Source organism: Episyrphus balteatus, chromosome 3 (genome assembly GCF_945859705.1).
Source record: "Episyrphus balteatus chromosome 3, idEpiBalt1.1, whole genome shotgun sequence".
NCBI lineage: Eukaryota > Metazoa > Arthropoda > Insecta > Diptera > Syrphidae > Episyrphus > Episyrphus balteatus.
Window position 1 is genome coordinate 90,286,272 of NC_079136.1, and position 17,160 is coordinate 90,303,431.

Below are 17,160 nucleotides of genomic sequence, written 5' to 3' on the forward strand. Positions count from 1 at the left end.
ATTTTTTAATTTTTTGCAGAATTTAGTAAAATTACCTCCTCACTGCGTTTTTGGTTACTTACTCACTATCAGTTTTTTTTTTATGTTCATTATTAAGAAAAGATTTTTAATGTTAAATAATTTCGAAAAATAATCAAAAATTTATTAATTTATCAAATAGAAATGAATGTACAAAAAATTGACTAAGGAGGAATATGTTGTATCTTTCTTTCTACTTTCTCATAGTTTTCAACGGTTTATAGATGTGAATTATAAGAAAGTCAGTCTATGCATTATAACAATGTTGGGGACAGTTACACAATAAACAGTAAGGAAAGTAGTAAAGTTGAATTACTATAATGCGGATTAATGAGATCTAAGGGCATATGCTGTGAAAAAAAAAAAAAAACACAATTAGCAGAGTTTTTTTGTTCAAAAAGTATGCATTCAAAGAATGACATAATTACTTACCTACATAATAGGTAAGTAATCAAATAAGCAGATAATTTTCGAAAAAGATAATTTTACAGAATTCTGCAAAAAATTAAAAAAGGGTTTGGAAAATGTTAACAAGCGCGCGCAGAATTTTGAAAAACAGAATTTTGAAAAGCAGAATTTTGAAAGCAGAATTTTGGAAAGTAGAATTTTGACAGACGAATTTTGACCCCGGCAGAATTTTGACCCCAACCCAGTACGGAATTCTGTTGATGCTGAAAAAATATTTTATAACACATAGTTATAAATTATAAAAACAAAACAAATCCAGGGTGATTACCAATTTCTTTGAACAATATCTAACAAAAAATTCCCTCAAATTTATATTTAGGACTCGCCCTCCGCGAGTGAAGACTGGTCAAAAAGCAAATTACTGAACATTAAACTGTATATAAAAGTTCCTACTGAGACATTACTGTAACTTACACTAGTGAGATAGGACTGGTCACGAAAGCTTTTTTTTTGTTATGATTTTTTTGTATTTTTCGTCCTAATTTCAGTGTTATTTTAGAAATCGCAAAATCTACAAGAAAATTGTTTATAAAAGTTGTATTCTCAAAAACGGCTTCAATGATTAAGAACAGGTTGGGATCAAAATTCTGCTTTCAAAATGCAGTTTTTTTTTTTTTAATTCTGCTTTTCATAATTCTGTCTTACAAAATTCTGCAAAAAAAATTGCTGTTTATTTGGTTGCAGACTTTTAAATTTTGTCTTTAATATTTTTAACCTTTTTTTTATCAATAGTTAAAAAAAACCTTGGAATTATTAAGAATTATCTGTGAAAAATTTCAATCAATTATTTGACACGAAACGAAAACTCGTAGATCAAGTCAAAAATGAAAATCCTAAAAGATTTGTTGACAGCTTAAATGTTTGAATTAATATTCATAATAGTTACAATAGCAAAATAAAATATATCCCCGGTATCATATCAAAAGTAAGTTTACCATATTCAAACACTACATGCGTACACCTGAGCATAATTTTGATACGAGTACTTACACATTTTTGTCCTACCTTATAATTTCTAACCTTTAAACAATTTCATCATAGATATGTTTATGCATGTATGTACATTATGTTAGTCGTAAGTCATATGAATTGCCAAGAAAAGGGAAACTTCTTTCATATTTATATTCAGTATGATTTATAAAACGAACCCTGGTCTATTTTATGAGTAAATATTTAATATTTTTTCTACTAACAAATTCTACAGTAAATATTTTGTTTGCCTTCATTGTAATCCTGTGCATACAAAAGAAAGGTCCTTTATTATATTTTCAAATGTACATATACGCAAATGTTATATATTTTGTTAAGAAAAAAAAAATTAGAAAAATAAATAAAAAAAGTAAGGATCCTTCCAAAAACATTTTCATTTTTCATTAATGTTCTTATATTATAAGTTTGTTTTTTTTTTTTTTTATAACAAAAACAAAATAAATAAAAATTGCATCCTCAATATTTTGTCCTTATGTCTAACTTCGGCATCTCGTTTATTCTCTTTTACTAGAACTACATAACTTATGGACCAACATCTAGTTTATATGGTAGCCTGGGTCCATCAAATATATCACATACCTCATCTACAATGCTTTTACCACCCACAATGGCCAACCCCCTGATTTGTGGCAGTGGCGGTGGCGTTGGCACCGGTCCCAGACAATCACCAGATATTATCGGAATATCGAATGCTTACATGGCGGCAGCAACTTCAACGACGACGACAACAAACACTATTGGGGCGCCCCAAATCCATCTGCCATCAACATCAACATCACCAGGAACAGCTGCAGCAGGTAACATTGTCGGTTCTGGACAGCAGACATCAAATGTCAGTAGTAGTGCAATAGGTAAGGATGACAGGGACCGACAGCAACAACAACACACAATAACTTGTAATATCGTTGAAAATACCCTCTTAACATGACTTTTACCCGCGGGCAGACGGGGCAGAACACAAAAACCCCATCTATCTCTACTATATACACAAATTCACGGTTTTTTGTTCTGGCCGCCCTTATCTTGTTAACTAGAAAGATATCGGAACCGGATGGTACCAAGCAAACAGGAATTACTAGAAAAAAAAAATAACATAAAATACAAACATACCTAATATATGAATGTATATCTACATGTGTAGTCGTATGTACATAGAACAAAACTTAAATGAGATTTTGGTTTGTCGATGTGTGTAGAATCCTTTTCCCATGCTCAGCTCATACTATATCAACTTAGAGGGTTTCATCATGGCTTACCCTATACACACAACCAAGCTTATTGTTTGATTTTTGAAAGTTTGATGAATCCTTCAAACGTGAGAGGAATTCTCGGTAGATTTTGTGATGTTCTTTCTTAAAACTTGTGTGCAAACGTTTCATATAGTTATGTTGTTATATGGTTACCAGGATGCTGTTTATTATACCTAAAATAAGGCGGATTTCTGCATGTTTTTTTTTTGTTAGGATGACTTCCGTCTTAAAATAAGACGAAATCCATTTAATTTAAGATGAAAATCTCTTTATTTTTACGATAATGAGAAAAGATTTTCATCTTAAATTAAGTATATTTCTGTTTATTTTAGGACGGAAGTAATTTTGACAAAAAACCATGCAGAAATCCGCTTAATTTTAGTTAGTCCTCAAGTAGCACACTTGTGTATAAATTGGTGTAAATTCATTAATTTTGGTGTAAAATTGAGAAAATTGAAAAAATATGGTGTATTTCTCAAAATGAGTGGTATAAAAATTATACCACTGTCTTTTCTGTACAAAATTTCAACAATTTTTTAAGATTCCGTGCAAAAAATACACCGTTATTCAGTTGTTTTTATAATATACCATTAATGGTGCATAAAATTATTTGATTCTGAAATCAACCAAAACGGTTTATTTTGTACACTCTGTTTGGTGTAGGAAGCACACCCTGTGGACATAAAATTCACCAAAATGCATATGTGGGAGACGCCATATTTTTCAATGGACGCCATTTAAAAATAGAAGAAAGCGATTAATTATTTTATTAAAATAGTATATTTATCGACCTAATAGTCCCGCATTCTTAGTTTTTTCGATTCATTATAAAATAACTTTTCTTAAAAAAATGTAAAACAACACAAAAATTATAATTTTTGAAAAATGGATTCTTAAAATCGAAAAAAAAATCATTAATTCACTGACATTTTTGAGGCGCTCGATTTTTAGAGGGGGTAGCATCTAAAATTAGTAGATAGAATGTGTTTCGTTTTAAAATTTGGCAAACAAAATCATATTTAACCATTGGTTTCTTATGGCAATATTATGAAAGTGAATAAAAATTCATTTTCATTTATTTCATAAGAAATGGTGTGAATTAGAATTCATCAAACTGTTTGAGATACAAAATAAACTTTGGTTCAAATTTTAAATCAGAATAATTTAAATGGTGTATTTTATCCATAGATTTATTGTGTATTTTTCAATTTCAAAGGGATAATTTTCACCAAAAACAGATCATTTAATATACCACTAGTGCCATTTATACACCAAAATCAGTATATTTTTTTAACCACCGGAGTTTATTTTATACGAGAAAATGGTGTATTTTTTATATTCAAAATGCATATCACGAAAGTGCAAAAAATACACCAAATATTTTGGTGTATCTTAGACTTTTGTGCTACTTGAGTCTTTTTCTCCGTGAAATATTATGTGGTCGTAAATATATCATTTTGTTTGAAGTAGGTAAGTTTATTTTTGGCAAAATTTTTTTAAAAAATAGTCTTAAACTACTAAATCCAGTTGTTGGCGGATCTGCTTCATTTTTCATACAAAATGAAATGGTGTGAACGTGGTGCAGTCGTGGTCTGGCGGTGGTGCGCTGGTGGTGCATTTGGTGCGCCGACCCACATTTTCCGCCAAACGGCGGTGTGGTGCGGCTGTCAAGATTTTTTTTATTTTTTTCTTTAAAAATTCAATTTCTATTTTTACTCGGGATCACTTAATTTTCCATAGCTTTTTAATCTATTCGAAATACTTTATAATGGGAAAAATTAAACTGATTTCAGATATAAAGGATTATAAAAATGCTTAGGAAATGTTTGTAGAGCCTTGTTCTTATTTTAGAAAATATTTTGATCAAAATTATAAAGACAGAATTTTGCCTAGCATGGTAACCATGTTTGTAGTAACCATAAATTTATATGCTTTTTGTTAAAATTCCCTACACTCAAGTTCTTGTTCGAGGCATCCGTAATACCTTCAGCGACCACGCCAAAGAACACTTCTTCAACTCTTATTGTGGGTTATACTTTCATTGACTTTATATGGTTTTGGTCTTGTGTTAGTATTTTCAAGTTTTCCTATTTGAATTTTTCGTTTGTTTTTTTTTTTTTTTTTTTCCTAAACCTCTTGATGAGACGATGGGAATGATTTTGAAGTGTTCATAAAGAGAAATTCGATTAAAAGGAGTTGTTCGTGTTTTTTTGGAATAGCTAAACCATTTCAGAATTGTGACTGACCATCAGGTTTTAGCATCAACGTCATGGCTATATAATGCTTGACCAGGCGAAATGTCCTTTATAATAAGAATAACAAACTTTATTGTAGGTATTGAAATGACAAAAACAAAAATAATAGAAATAACAACAACAAAAAGAAAATGGAAACAATTTTCTCTTCCTATATAGAATATGAACTTGACAACGTATATGAAGAAATTTGAAGATCCACATTTTTAATTTTGCATTGCTTGCCCGGAATACTAATGACTCGTGATAGTACATTTCGATTTTTAGCTGCTCCTCACGTAGCTATGGCTGACAGACAAGCATATATTGACGTAGGTTTCTATATGGTAAATGTGTACACAGATTTGCGAGAATTTTTCATTGCATTAACTGACAGTGAGTTTAATATTGTCCCATTTGTTTTGAAAGCTAGTTTAAAAAAAAAAAAATTATATATAGTTCATAAAAATGCTATTTCATCCAATTTGTGGTCTGACGATGTGACAACAGGATTAATTAATGTTAGAAATGTGATATTATTGAAGTGACTTTTATGAAAATTAGTATACGAAGAACTTGGTTAACAATATAGCAGTAGATATGTATCTATTTGAATACATTAGTTATTTCTAATATTTTAAAAGATGATACTGTTGTTAAAAACAAATTATCTATCTACATACATACATAATATATTAAATATAAAACATTCATACGTCGGAAATGCTTTATGTAGGTAATGTATGTATGTAATAGAAGGGTTAACTTAAAGTTTAATATTATAATGCACAAAACAAAAGCCTTCAGTATCAATTAGACAGGGTTTAAAATAATATAGGTAGATGCATATAATTGCTAAATAATTTGAAAAGATATTGTCATGGAAAGTTTTTAATGTTGTTTTATTAAGAAACAATTTTCTGCATAATTCTTCAGATTTTTAATACCTTGGGAAAATATTAAAAACTTTGAGTCTTCTATAACACTAAAGGAAAAAAAGATACGAATTTAGCTTGCACTTACATTTAAATTTGGTATAGGTGTAAGTTTGGGTAGATGCAAAGTTTGTTTAAGATTTACTACTGTTTTAATATTTTTAATATTAATTTTACATTATTTTTACACTTTTAATATGGGTATCTCCTAATAGGTACCATTTCGTATTTTTTTTTTTTTTACAATAAATAAGAAAAATTATACGTTAATTTCGTAGGCAATGTGTGTTTTAAATAATAAGTAACAAATCATTTTGTACCTTTATTAAATAGGCTCTTCATTTAATACATTTCCTGGCAATTGTATAAGAAATCCAAACGGATTTGTGGTCGGGTTTTTTTAAGCGTTTGATTGTTATATGCATTTTTTGATTTTTTTGATTTTCAAAAAAAAATCTTTTCTATTACGTTTTCTTTTAAATAATATATCTACATCAACTTTTATATTTCTGTAATAGTCAATTCTGAGATAGTCAATTTTGACTTTATTTCGCTGTTTTTTATGGAGCTTAACTGAGAAAAAATGTTCTTCAAGTCAAGTGATAGCATTATTTCTCTTCGCTTGAGCGAATACTTAAGATATATCTGTATATTTCTCAATTAGTTGCGAAAATCTTAACTACTGACATAAACACCAGCTTTTCCCATGTTGTTATAAACTTGAAAAAAAAAAAAAAAAAAATAAAATAAAAATAGCTATGTGAATATAAATTCTCTCTACACTACACACTTCATTTTCCCTTTGATATCGATTTCTATATCGGTTTCATTTTGCTGCTTTGATTTCGAAAATTTTTCGAAAAAATACAAAATCGTTAAAGATATAAAACACTTGAAATTTTTTATTCGATTTCATTCAATCAAACATTTAAACATTTTTCCACAAAAAAAAATAAAAAAAAAAAATTGTTAAGGAAATAATTTCATTTTGTCCTATTTTACGAGACAAACCCGGATTTTGACTAACCATAAAATTGAATTGAAAATCAAATAACGAAATATGTTTGTATAGATATCATTTTTCTTCGATAAAATTATGCTTCAATTTCATCATTATATTCGCTTTAACATTACCCATTCAAAAATATTACGCATACGTACGGTGACCATCCGTCCCGGTTTACCCGGGACTGTCCCGTATTTCTACAGCTTGTCCCGGGTTTTTATTTAAGAAACCCGGGACGTATAAGTGTCCCGTATTTTGTAATTTGTCCCGTGATTGTCCCGTATTTGCACATTCTCTGATTTTTGTATTTAATATTTTAAATACTTTGTACGGAAAACAAGAAAACAGTGGTTGGAAATTAAAATTTTTCTGGTACGCTGCTGAAGCAAAACGAAACATTTTTTAAGTCTCCAAAGTAAAAAAACGATTAAAAACTCTCCATATATTCTTGCACAGGTAAGAATTTCGTTGCCTAAGCTGCGTACTGTGCAACGAAAAGCAAAATTTTCGTTTACGATTTCGTTGTGCTGGTTTTGTATGAAAATTTTCGTTTTTCCTCTAAACTAGGCTTTAGTTTTTTTTAAATGTTCGTCAATATTTAGTTCCAGCTTCTGTTTGTCAGGTTGCTACACCAGGAAAAATGTTTTCGAATAAAGAACAACATATGGAAGAGTAAAGAACCCAGATAAGTTTCAAAACTTTTAAGGACATGTTAAAAATTGTGTTAAGGTTCTTACAATTTCAAAACCATTTAAATAAAAATGTTAAAAAAACAGCTCTCCCGAATTTGATTAAAAAAATATTTTTTTAGAAGTTATTAACAGACAATATTAAAAAACCATTTTCTTGATTTCTGATTTCGTAAACGACTTAAATGATTTCAACAAAAACGCTCCCATAAAATCGTTTAGGAAATCTTAATATCAAAAAAAGGAAGAATTATGAAAACTCATTTACAAAAATTTTTAATTTTTTTTTTAAATCAATATTTTCAAAACGATCCAACGAATTTTTTATCCGTCCCGGGTTTGGCTTCCAGAAATATGGTCACAGTACGCATACGCCACAGTGAACTTTCAATAACATCAATTTATAATAGGTATTGAATTATTTGTATTAGCATTCTTATATTTTATACAAACAATTTTAAGAAATTCATGGAGATCCTTTAACTTTTTCGTCAATATTCGCAACTCCTTCATTGAAAAACACAGAATAAAATTAAGCTACACCACAACAAAACACAATTTAATAAGACAAAGAAATTTTATCTTTTTTGGCTAGCTAAAATAAAATAATCTCAACACTGACAAGAAAATCTTTGTTAATCCAACTTATGAAGCAAGTTTTTTTTCACATTTAAGTTATGAAGTGTCAGTAGGTTTATGTGTACTTACTTAAAAGTATAGTGCAGTGCTTTTACATTTTAGATCAATTTAGCAAAATTATTATTTTTTTTTTTTTTTTCAAGGAAATAAAATTTCAAAATTGCTTAAGAGTGTATTATAGAATTTTAAAAGTTGATCAAGATAAATTAATATGTTTTAAGAATTCAATATTAGACCTAAACCAAAACAAACACTAAATTAAATAAGTTTCTTTGTATAGTTTTGCCTGCCAATTTTCAATAATATTCCATTTTTCATTCACTTTTTTCTATGGATGCTCTTTTACCTTATGCTCATGATAATAACGGAAAACACTTTTCATATTGTCATCCTTGTCGTCGTCGTTCTCTTGATAATAAAATTGAAAATATTAAATTGTCTGTATCACTTGCTTATGAGTGATGCACATCTATTCTATAATTCGTTTTTTTTTTTTTTTTCTCTTTTGCAAGAAGTTCATAGTACTTTTTAAATAAATGATTTAATAAAAAAAAATGATAGTGATAAAGTTATTTTCCATTTAGATCAAATGGAAAATGATAAACTGAAAAATAAAATTTCTAGAGATGCAAGAGGATTTTTGTTTGTATTTAACTGTGGAACATATCTGTTCAAATACACCTTCACTACGTATCTGTTATAGACGTAACAGTTCTATTGAAACACAAGAAAAAAAACTTTGTGATACTAAAAGTGGGCAATTTCAACGATATCTATGTGTTTGAAGAGTTCCTGATTTCTGTTCCTAAAGGTTCATATATTGTTTTCGAGAAAAAAATATTTTATGAAGTTGTTTTAGTTTTTATAATTGAAGGTTTTCAAATTGTATGCATTTAAAACGGAGAAAATGTTTCTGTTGTTATAACGATCAATTGACATTTAGTTATGATACTTTTCAATTCAACTAATTATTACCAAGCAATTATTTTTCTAGTTAAAAAAACTTGAAGAAATTGTTCGAAAAAAACAAGAGTTTCAATGAATAAACCAAATGACTTTCAAATTTTGAACATACCTTACTTCCAAAATTCATTTAGGTATAACCTCAACTTGCTTCGAAAAAAATGTCGTGATTTTTCTATCCACTTATGACTTTTGTCCCAGGAATAAAAACGAAAACATTCAACTTAAGTAGAATGCCGTAGTTTTTTATAGCTTAACTGAATAGTAATGGACAACTCATTATTTTTTTTTTTAAGGTACGTGTAACAGAAGAGAAAGATTTGTGATGGACATTGAATTGTTATTTTCCTCCTGTTAGGTGGAAATCAAAGTGAATTCTTTGAATAGAAAAGCTATGAATCTACCAATTTTTGTTGGGTTTTATTGGCTCTTTAAAGAAGAACAAAATAGGTATTGGATGTAGCTGTTGAATTCTATAACAATTCTATTACAAAACTTACCGGAAACAGGAGTATGTACCTACTCAGTAACGAAAAAAAAGTTAACTTGTGTAGTTATTCGATTGACTGAAGGGATGTTTAACAGGAGTCAAAGACAAAATGAAAAAAAAGTTATATGTCTGACAAGCGTTGGGATATATTACTTTAGGGAACTTTTTATTGAGGGGTTGTGTCTCTCCGAATTGTTTGGTTCAGAGCTTTAACAAAAGTTTTTTTCTTTGTTTTTATAAAATGAATTGAGCAATTATTTAACGACAAAATAAATATCTAAGTAAAAATAGAATTTCACATAGGGTTCCCAGGTTGAGGGGAAAATCACCATTTTTGCCGATTTTCTTAGACGAAAGGGATAAAATAGGGGACGGGGATAAAAAAGGGGAAAAAATATCTAAAAGGGGAAAAATTTAAACTTACAAAAACATTAGACACAATCTTTGAACAATGGAATCAATTTAAATAAAACTTAATTTCGAGATAAACTATCATATTCCACGCTAAGTGGATTTTTTAATTTGACAGCTCTACTAAAAACTAGGGTGCTTCCATTTTTTAATTCACTCCTCAAAATATTTCATTGAGGGAATCTGAACTTTTTTGGGTATATCAAACGAAATATTCAGCCAGCAGCCGCGGTAGTAAAAAAAAATACTTATACATTTTTAAGACATCGTTGTTAAAAAAGCCTGCCATAATCGGCATAAATACTCTATGATTTATAAAAATACATTAAATATAGAAAATAACTTCCATTTTTTATTAAATTTGCACTGATATTTTAGATTTACCCTCAAAATAAAATTTATGAAGTAGTGCCATACTTCATAAATTTTATTTTGACTGTTTTTAGTTTGAAAATGAAATATGTTTTTGGAGCTTCATTTTTGTTAATTTTTTTTATTAACTTATGTCCATTATAAAGTTTTTATTTTTATTTACAAAATTAATATGTTTAAAAAAAGATTTTTTTTGGAGAAAAGGTAATTTTTTTTACGAAAAAGGGGAAAAATAAACGTTTTGGTGTTAAAAAAAGGGGATTTTTATTTTGAAAACCTGGGAACCCTGATTGCACCTACTTTCAATTATATGCTAAGACTAAAAAGTAAAAAATAAATTTGTAGACAGTTTAAAAAACTTATATTAATACGCTTTCACCACGCAGTAAAAACTTTAAAATAATATAATTGACGAAGAAAAAAATAATAAAAAAAATTATTTAAATTATTATTATTATTTATAAATTTTTGGAGTTGAGGGCACTTGAACTTATAAATTGAATTAATATAATTGGCTTTTATCAAATGGTTAGATAAATAAATTGCACAGAACGTACTAGCTCTTATGGTAAAAGCAGTTCTTATCTAACATTTATGATGATGTAAGAAAATACATAAAATCTCTTTTTAAAATTGACGAAACACCGTTTTTATAATTTTGATCACGAAGCAAGGTATTCCATCTGAATTTCTTGTAGGTATAAAAACGAAAAGCAATTTTTAGAAAAAAAATGGTTGTCTGTAAGGCCGGTTTACGAACGATGATTTTACGTGATAACGTCGTAAGAAAACAGGTTGTGTTTTTACCTTTTTTTTCTCATTATATTAATTTTTTTATTTGAAAAGCTTACAAAAAAAAAAATTAAAGCATTAAAAAGCCAAATATTTCTTCTAAGGACCATTTTTAAATTTTTACAATGTGCAAAAAGTATTGAAATAGGTAATTTATTAAAAACAATAATTTCTTATGAAAAAAGTGAAAAAATCACTTTCATCACCCAAAAATCAATTTTTTTTTTATATAAAACCTATAATAAATTTAATACCATCTGAAAGCCTATTATTTCAGCTCAAAATATTCATATCGCCCATGTCTGTGTGACATCTACAAAAAGAGCTAGAATTTTTTGAACCCAATCAGTTTTTATCAAAAAAAAAAAAAAAACAAATACAAAAACAAAAATATCAATCATTTTTATCTTCATAAAATTAAATTAATTTTTTTCTTTGACAAAATAGATTAAATTTTATATCATAAGAAAGCTTATTATTTCACCTTTCATATGACGCTTCAATAATATTTGTATGATGCCTAAAAAAAAAGTTAGAATTTTTAAAGCCAACCATGTCGAAATTTCAAACTGAGAATACGGTACTTCCCACATTAAAAACTGTCAAAAAACTTGGGACAAAAAAACTTGTTTTTCCCGTTATTCGGTCAAAAATCATTTAAGAATACCAATTATTTGCGCTTACATGTGCACGGTTATAGACTATAATATGTTCTACAAGTTTGAGATTTTTTAAACATTATCTACGAAAAATTCAAAAAATAAAAACTCACCCAAAAATATCCCAAAAAAAAGTAGGTGTTTTTCAAAAATTCATATTTTGAAACTCACAGATTTAAAAAAAATTTGTAATATATTTTTTTTTTATTATCTTTCGAATGACGTTTTTGAAATTGTCAAAAAAATGTCCCCTACCTATAATCACTACTTTGATAAAGGTCTACCTTATGTTTTAGTTTTTAAAAAACCATTTAATTTTTTAGAATTTTTTCAATACTATTGTCGGCCTGACAATAAATTTATCTATCGATTAAAAAAATATTCAACTTTCTAAACGTCGCGTTTAGAAAGAAGCCACATTTTTTCAATTTTGTTTTAACCCTTTTTACCCCATTAAATCACAGAATTTTTAAAAATCCTTCATGTTCATTCAACTTTAGGTTAATATCTTTCAATTAAGCTATAGAAGATTTTTGTATTGAAATTTTTGATGCACTGCTAAAAATTTCAAGTGGAACGGGAGAAAATGGCGTCACTTTTTCGTGATGGCTGCCATGGTTCATCGATTCTAAAAAAATAATATTTTTTTATATACAAAATTTGTTTAACATTTTTCAAAAAATTGTTTGTATGTCATTTTGAAGAAATAATGAATTTACAGTTTACACAAATAAAACCCAAATTTCAAAATTTTTCACAAATTGATTTTTCAAAAAAAATCCAAAAATATGGTTTTTGAAAGTTTTCTAAAATTATAATATTACTCTTACTTAATTGCTTTTGTATAAAAATTATTGTTGAAATCAGGTTAGTCTTGTACGAGATATTCAGAAAACAAAAAAAAAAAAAAAACATTTTATGGCAGGTGTATATTTTAATATAATGCATATTTTAATAAAAATCGTTAGAGCCGTTTTTGAAAAATAATTACTTTTCTATTTCCGTTACATAGTTAGTTTTGATCCTAAACAAAAAAATCAAATTTGTCCTCTAGGGAATCACCCAAAACTATTTACTACCAAGTTTGGCCGAGCCGTAGCTCGAGGTACACATAGACGGACAGACAGAATTGTCGTCTTGTAGAAATGTCAAGTAAAATTGTTATCTGGAGTTCGATTTTATTCATTCCGGACTTTTTGTCATGTGATGATTTAATATTTTTTTCAAAAAACTCCAGTTTTCCAGACCAAACTTTGACTTTTTTTATTTGTAAAACATCATTATTTTGTGTTGAAATTGCTGACCTGAAAGATTAAAGGCGAAACAAAAATATTAACAATATTTTTTTGTGTCAGTTTTGGGTAAGTAATTTAAATTCAATTAAAGAAAATGACAAAAAAAAAAGAGTTTTTAGCAGCACTGTTTATAAAAGTACAAACCACAATAATGCGCTCTAGCTTTTCGATTTAAACGTTTGATATAAGTCAATACGCGTGTAAAAGCGTAATTTTAATAATTTTTAATTTATGGAATTTTCAAGTAAGGTCACGCATTTTATTTTTTAAACAAATCGTACAAAAATAGGTAATAGGGAAACAAATTAATTTTACTCTTAAAAAATTGAAATTTCTAATATACTTCTTACTTCGTTTGAAAACGTTGTGTGGGTAGAAGTTTTGTACTTAATTATTCTCTCCAGAAAAATATAGAAAAAAAAAATATTCTATAAAATTGCTATTTAATATATTTTTCATATTAAATGCAATTTAATCCATTTCTGAGAACTTTATGTAAACAAAATATGTGAAATAACTTTCAATAACATAATTTATGAAGTACATATAACAAACAAAAAAAAAACATCATGTTCTTGGTATTGCAAACTTTATTAAAATAACTGAATTCATTCTATGAATTTCCATCAACTTTTATCTCACAAATTTATATAAATAAATAATAATGTATTATTAGTTTATTTAACTATGTTTATACTCATTAATTCTATATGAATACAATTAGTTGCTTAGGTTGTGGTAAACAGTTCCTTACTCATAAACTTAGTTATGTATAAAATTCATTCCCCCTATAGAGCATAGTTGCAATGACAATTATTTCAAAGAGAAAAACCACACTATTCAAAGTCGAGTTGATTTTATTTTGCTTCTCTACTAAACCTTTTGTTTAACAATTAAATTTTACCTCTATATCACTTTTATTTTGTTTTGTTTTTATTGCAGGCACCACTGTCATCGTTCCTATTTCATCGCTAGCACAATACACTACCGCACCCACTTTCCGTGGACCCGGATATATAATGGATCACGATGGAACACTGCACCGACCACCAACGGTGGCAACACCACCCAAAACAGCTATGGTGGCTATGTCACCACCAATTTCAGCATCGGCTCACAGGCCGCAACAACAGCAGCAGCAGCAGCAGCAACAGCAACAGCAGCAGCAGCATTGCACAAATTTCCCATACGATGGAACCGCACCAAGGACTCTATCTACCGGTGTCCCAGTCAACTCACAATTCTATTATGGATGACAAAATCCAAAGGATGACAATACAACTTGTCTACCAGCGGGTGGCAGTGGCAGCACCACTTCTCCTCTACAGATTAAGCCAAATTCCAATGCAATTGTTCTGATAGATGCAGCAAAATCAAAAGATACCAAAGCTAACCAGAGCAACAAACAGCATAGCAGTACGAGTTCCACAGCTAGTAGTAGTACATCAGAACGGACATATTGTTTTTAAAATTAAAAAAAAAAAAAAAAAAAAAACAAAAGAAAACCACACAAAAATAGGATATAGCTTATTTGATGGTTTACACTTGTATATAAATTATTTCTACATAGTTATAAATTTATCTTAACGTTACACCTGATCGATTAGGCTAAGTATGAAGAAACAAAGAAACAAACAAAAAAAAAAAAACAAAACTAACCAACTAACTTTTATGTATAATTTATCCAAAAAAAAGTGACTACGAAAGTAAGTAGATAGTAAGATTTAGTGTGTACATTTTCATTGAAATTCCAAAACAATATACACAGTATACCAGTTTTAAGGTCCCACATAACATCCATTGTTGTTATTATACCTATCTTATCCGATCCCAGAAAAAACACCAAATAATAAACTCCTTCCTAAATGGGTTGTGTTACTGAATATAAATAAATAATTTGACGGGAGCCCTTGCAAATAACTTTATGCATAGTTTTTTTATGAAATTTAAAACTTAATATGTACATTTTTCGAAACTACTAAGTCAGTCCAATATAGGTCAAAACTTTGTTCACCAATATTGTACCATCATCTTGGCCTTTAATAAGTTGTTTGCGAAATAATTGATAACTTTTTACATGACCTTGATATTAGATTGGATGTCAGGGAAAAAAAATCCTTGTTTATTTTTTTTTATTGACTGTCACAGGGTATTTTTTGAGCAAGCAGAAAAAAAAAGTTCTGACATGGGGGTAAGTGTTTTTGGTCGCTGAAACCGAACCGGAAGTCCGTTTCACTTCAGATCACGTCCAGGTTTTCTAAATAACCTCAAAAAGTAATCACAGACACTCTGAAACGAACATCTTTTTTTAGGTAATCTCAAAAACCTGACGTTATAGGGCAAAATAGACATGAAATTTGGTTTCATCGACCCGAAAAACATATATATATATTATGTCGCAACTCTAGATAAAAAACATTTTTTTTTGTGCGGCTGTAACATTTTTTAAGGTTTTCTCGAAAACCTGACGTGATGGGGCAAAATGGACTTCGGATTCGGTTTCAACTAGCCAAAAAATATATGTTTAACATAGTTGCACCGCCAGGTCCAACTTAAGACAGATAGAGCTGCTGACTCAGAGTGTAAGACTGTTGAACCATTTGTCTTGTGAACCAGGAGTGCGGGGTTCGAATCCCAAGACATCACAATACTTTTTTTTTCTTTAATAATTTTTAAATTTTTTTATGACTTAATTCATAAAATTATAGTCCGCACAAACACCAGTGTGTCAAATCAGAACTTAAAAGTTGTTTTGGGGATAAGCAAGACTTCCACAAGAGTCACCAAAAATACATAATATAAATTTGTGTCTTTTAAGGTTTTATACTCTAAAAACTGATGACCCTGAACTTTGCAGACAATTTAACTGCTGGTCTTTGGATTTCTGCCACTGCCGTTAAACTCAACCGATTTTCAAAAACTTAACGGCAGTCGCTTTGTCTAAATTAAATACTCGATAGGCCATTTTTTAGTTTTTATACCGTTTTTACGAGGTTTTGACCAAAGAGTCAGAAATGCTCAAACAAATGTTGTCAAAAATTTCAGACTTCTGCCACTGTCGTAAAACTCATTCGATGTTGGACCGCTTCCGCTCCACTGATTAAATATCAGTTTTCCAAAAAAATTAGAGTGGGTAGTTTTGGTTTGAGAAAAGAAATAAAAAATCGTATTGGAGGGTCTTTTCCCCTTCGTTTACCTGGGAGGAGGAATTTTCTAAAAACTTGAGATAGCTTTAAAAAAAGGTTTTTCAAAATCAACGGTAATACTTACAATGACTAAAAAAATGGGTATGCTTTTCTGAAGTAATTATTATTCGACAAAAATGAAAACAAAGTTTAAAAAAAAATTTACCAGTTAAAAAAAAAATTTATTTTTCAAAAAAAACAAAACCGAAGTTTTAAAACTTTTAGACATTTTAATATTACGACTACTTTTTGGCAGAGTTTGCACTATGGACCAATAAAAACGTAAAGTTTTCAACCTCGAGAAATACTGTCTTAAATGCCATGATCTTAAAAAATCACCCGAAATGTATTGAAAAAAAAAAACAACTGTCAAAATTGTGTAAATATACCTGTTCAAATTTCATTAGAATATAATTATTAGAAAGTTCAAAACGAATGTTCCCCTTGGCAACTATATATAACACTCCACAAGGAAATATTTGTTGTTAATCCAGCAATGTCGTAACCTTAGCCTTGAATTGCTATTCACTTTAATGCACTGTCTTACCTCCCGCATTGTCATTTACAGTAAAAAGAGTTCTCTCTTAAATAAAAGCAGAACAAAAAAGAAATAAAACGAATTAGATTACCAACAGTCAAAATGAAGACCTACATAAATGGGCAACAACCCAACCAACCAAAAAAAAAAAACAAAACTACCAAGCCTCTTAAATGAAACAGCATCCCAAAATTCATTTTCTCTGCCCTTGGCATGGAAATTTCCT

The 17,160-nt window shown here is 28.9% G+C and overlaps 1 protein-coding gene across 3 annotated transcripts in view; it reads left to right on the top strand.

Moving 5' to 3' along the window:
- LOC129913453 (uncharacterized) overlaps window positions 1–14,873 on the top strand; it is a 711,188-nt gene extending 696,315 nt beyond the window's left edge. For 2 of the 3 annotated variants that reach the window (XM_055992142.1, XM_055992143.1), the window contains exons 9-10: window positions 1,988–2,327; window positions 14,154–14,873. In XM_055992142.1, coding sequence (XP_055848117.1) covers window positions 1,988–2,327; window positions 14,154–14,467 — 654 coding nt within the window. In that variant the 3' untranslated portion in view covers window positions 14,468–14,873. The remainder of the gene's footprint in view (window positions 1–1,987; window positions 2,328–14,153) is intronic. The other variant, XM_055992144.1, reaches the window with a different exon arrangement.
- Window positions 14,874–17,160: the final 2,287 nt, after the last annotated feature.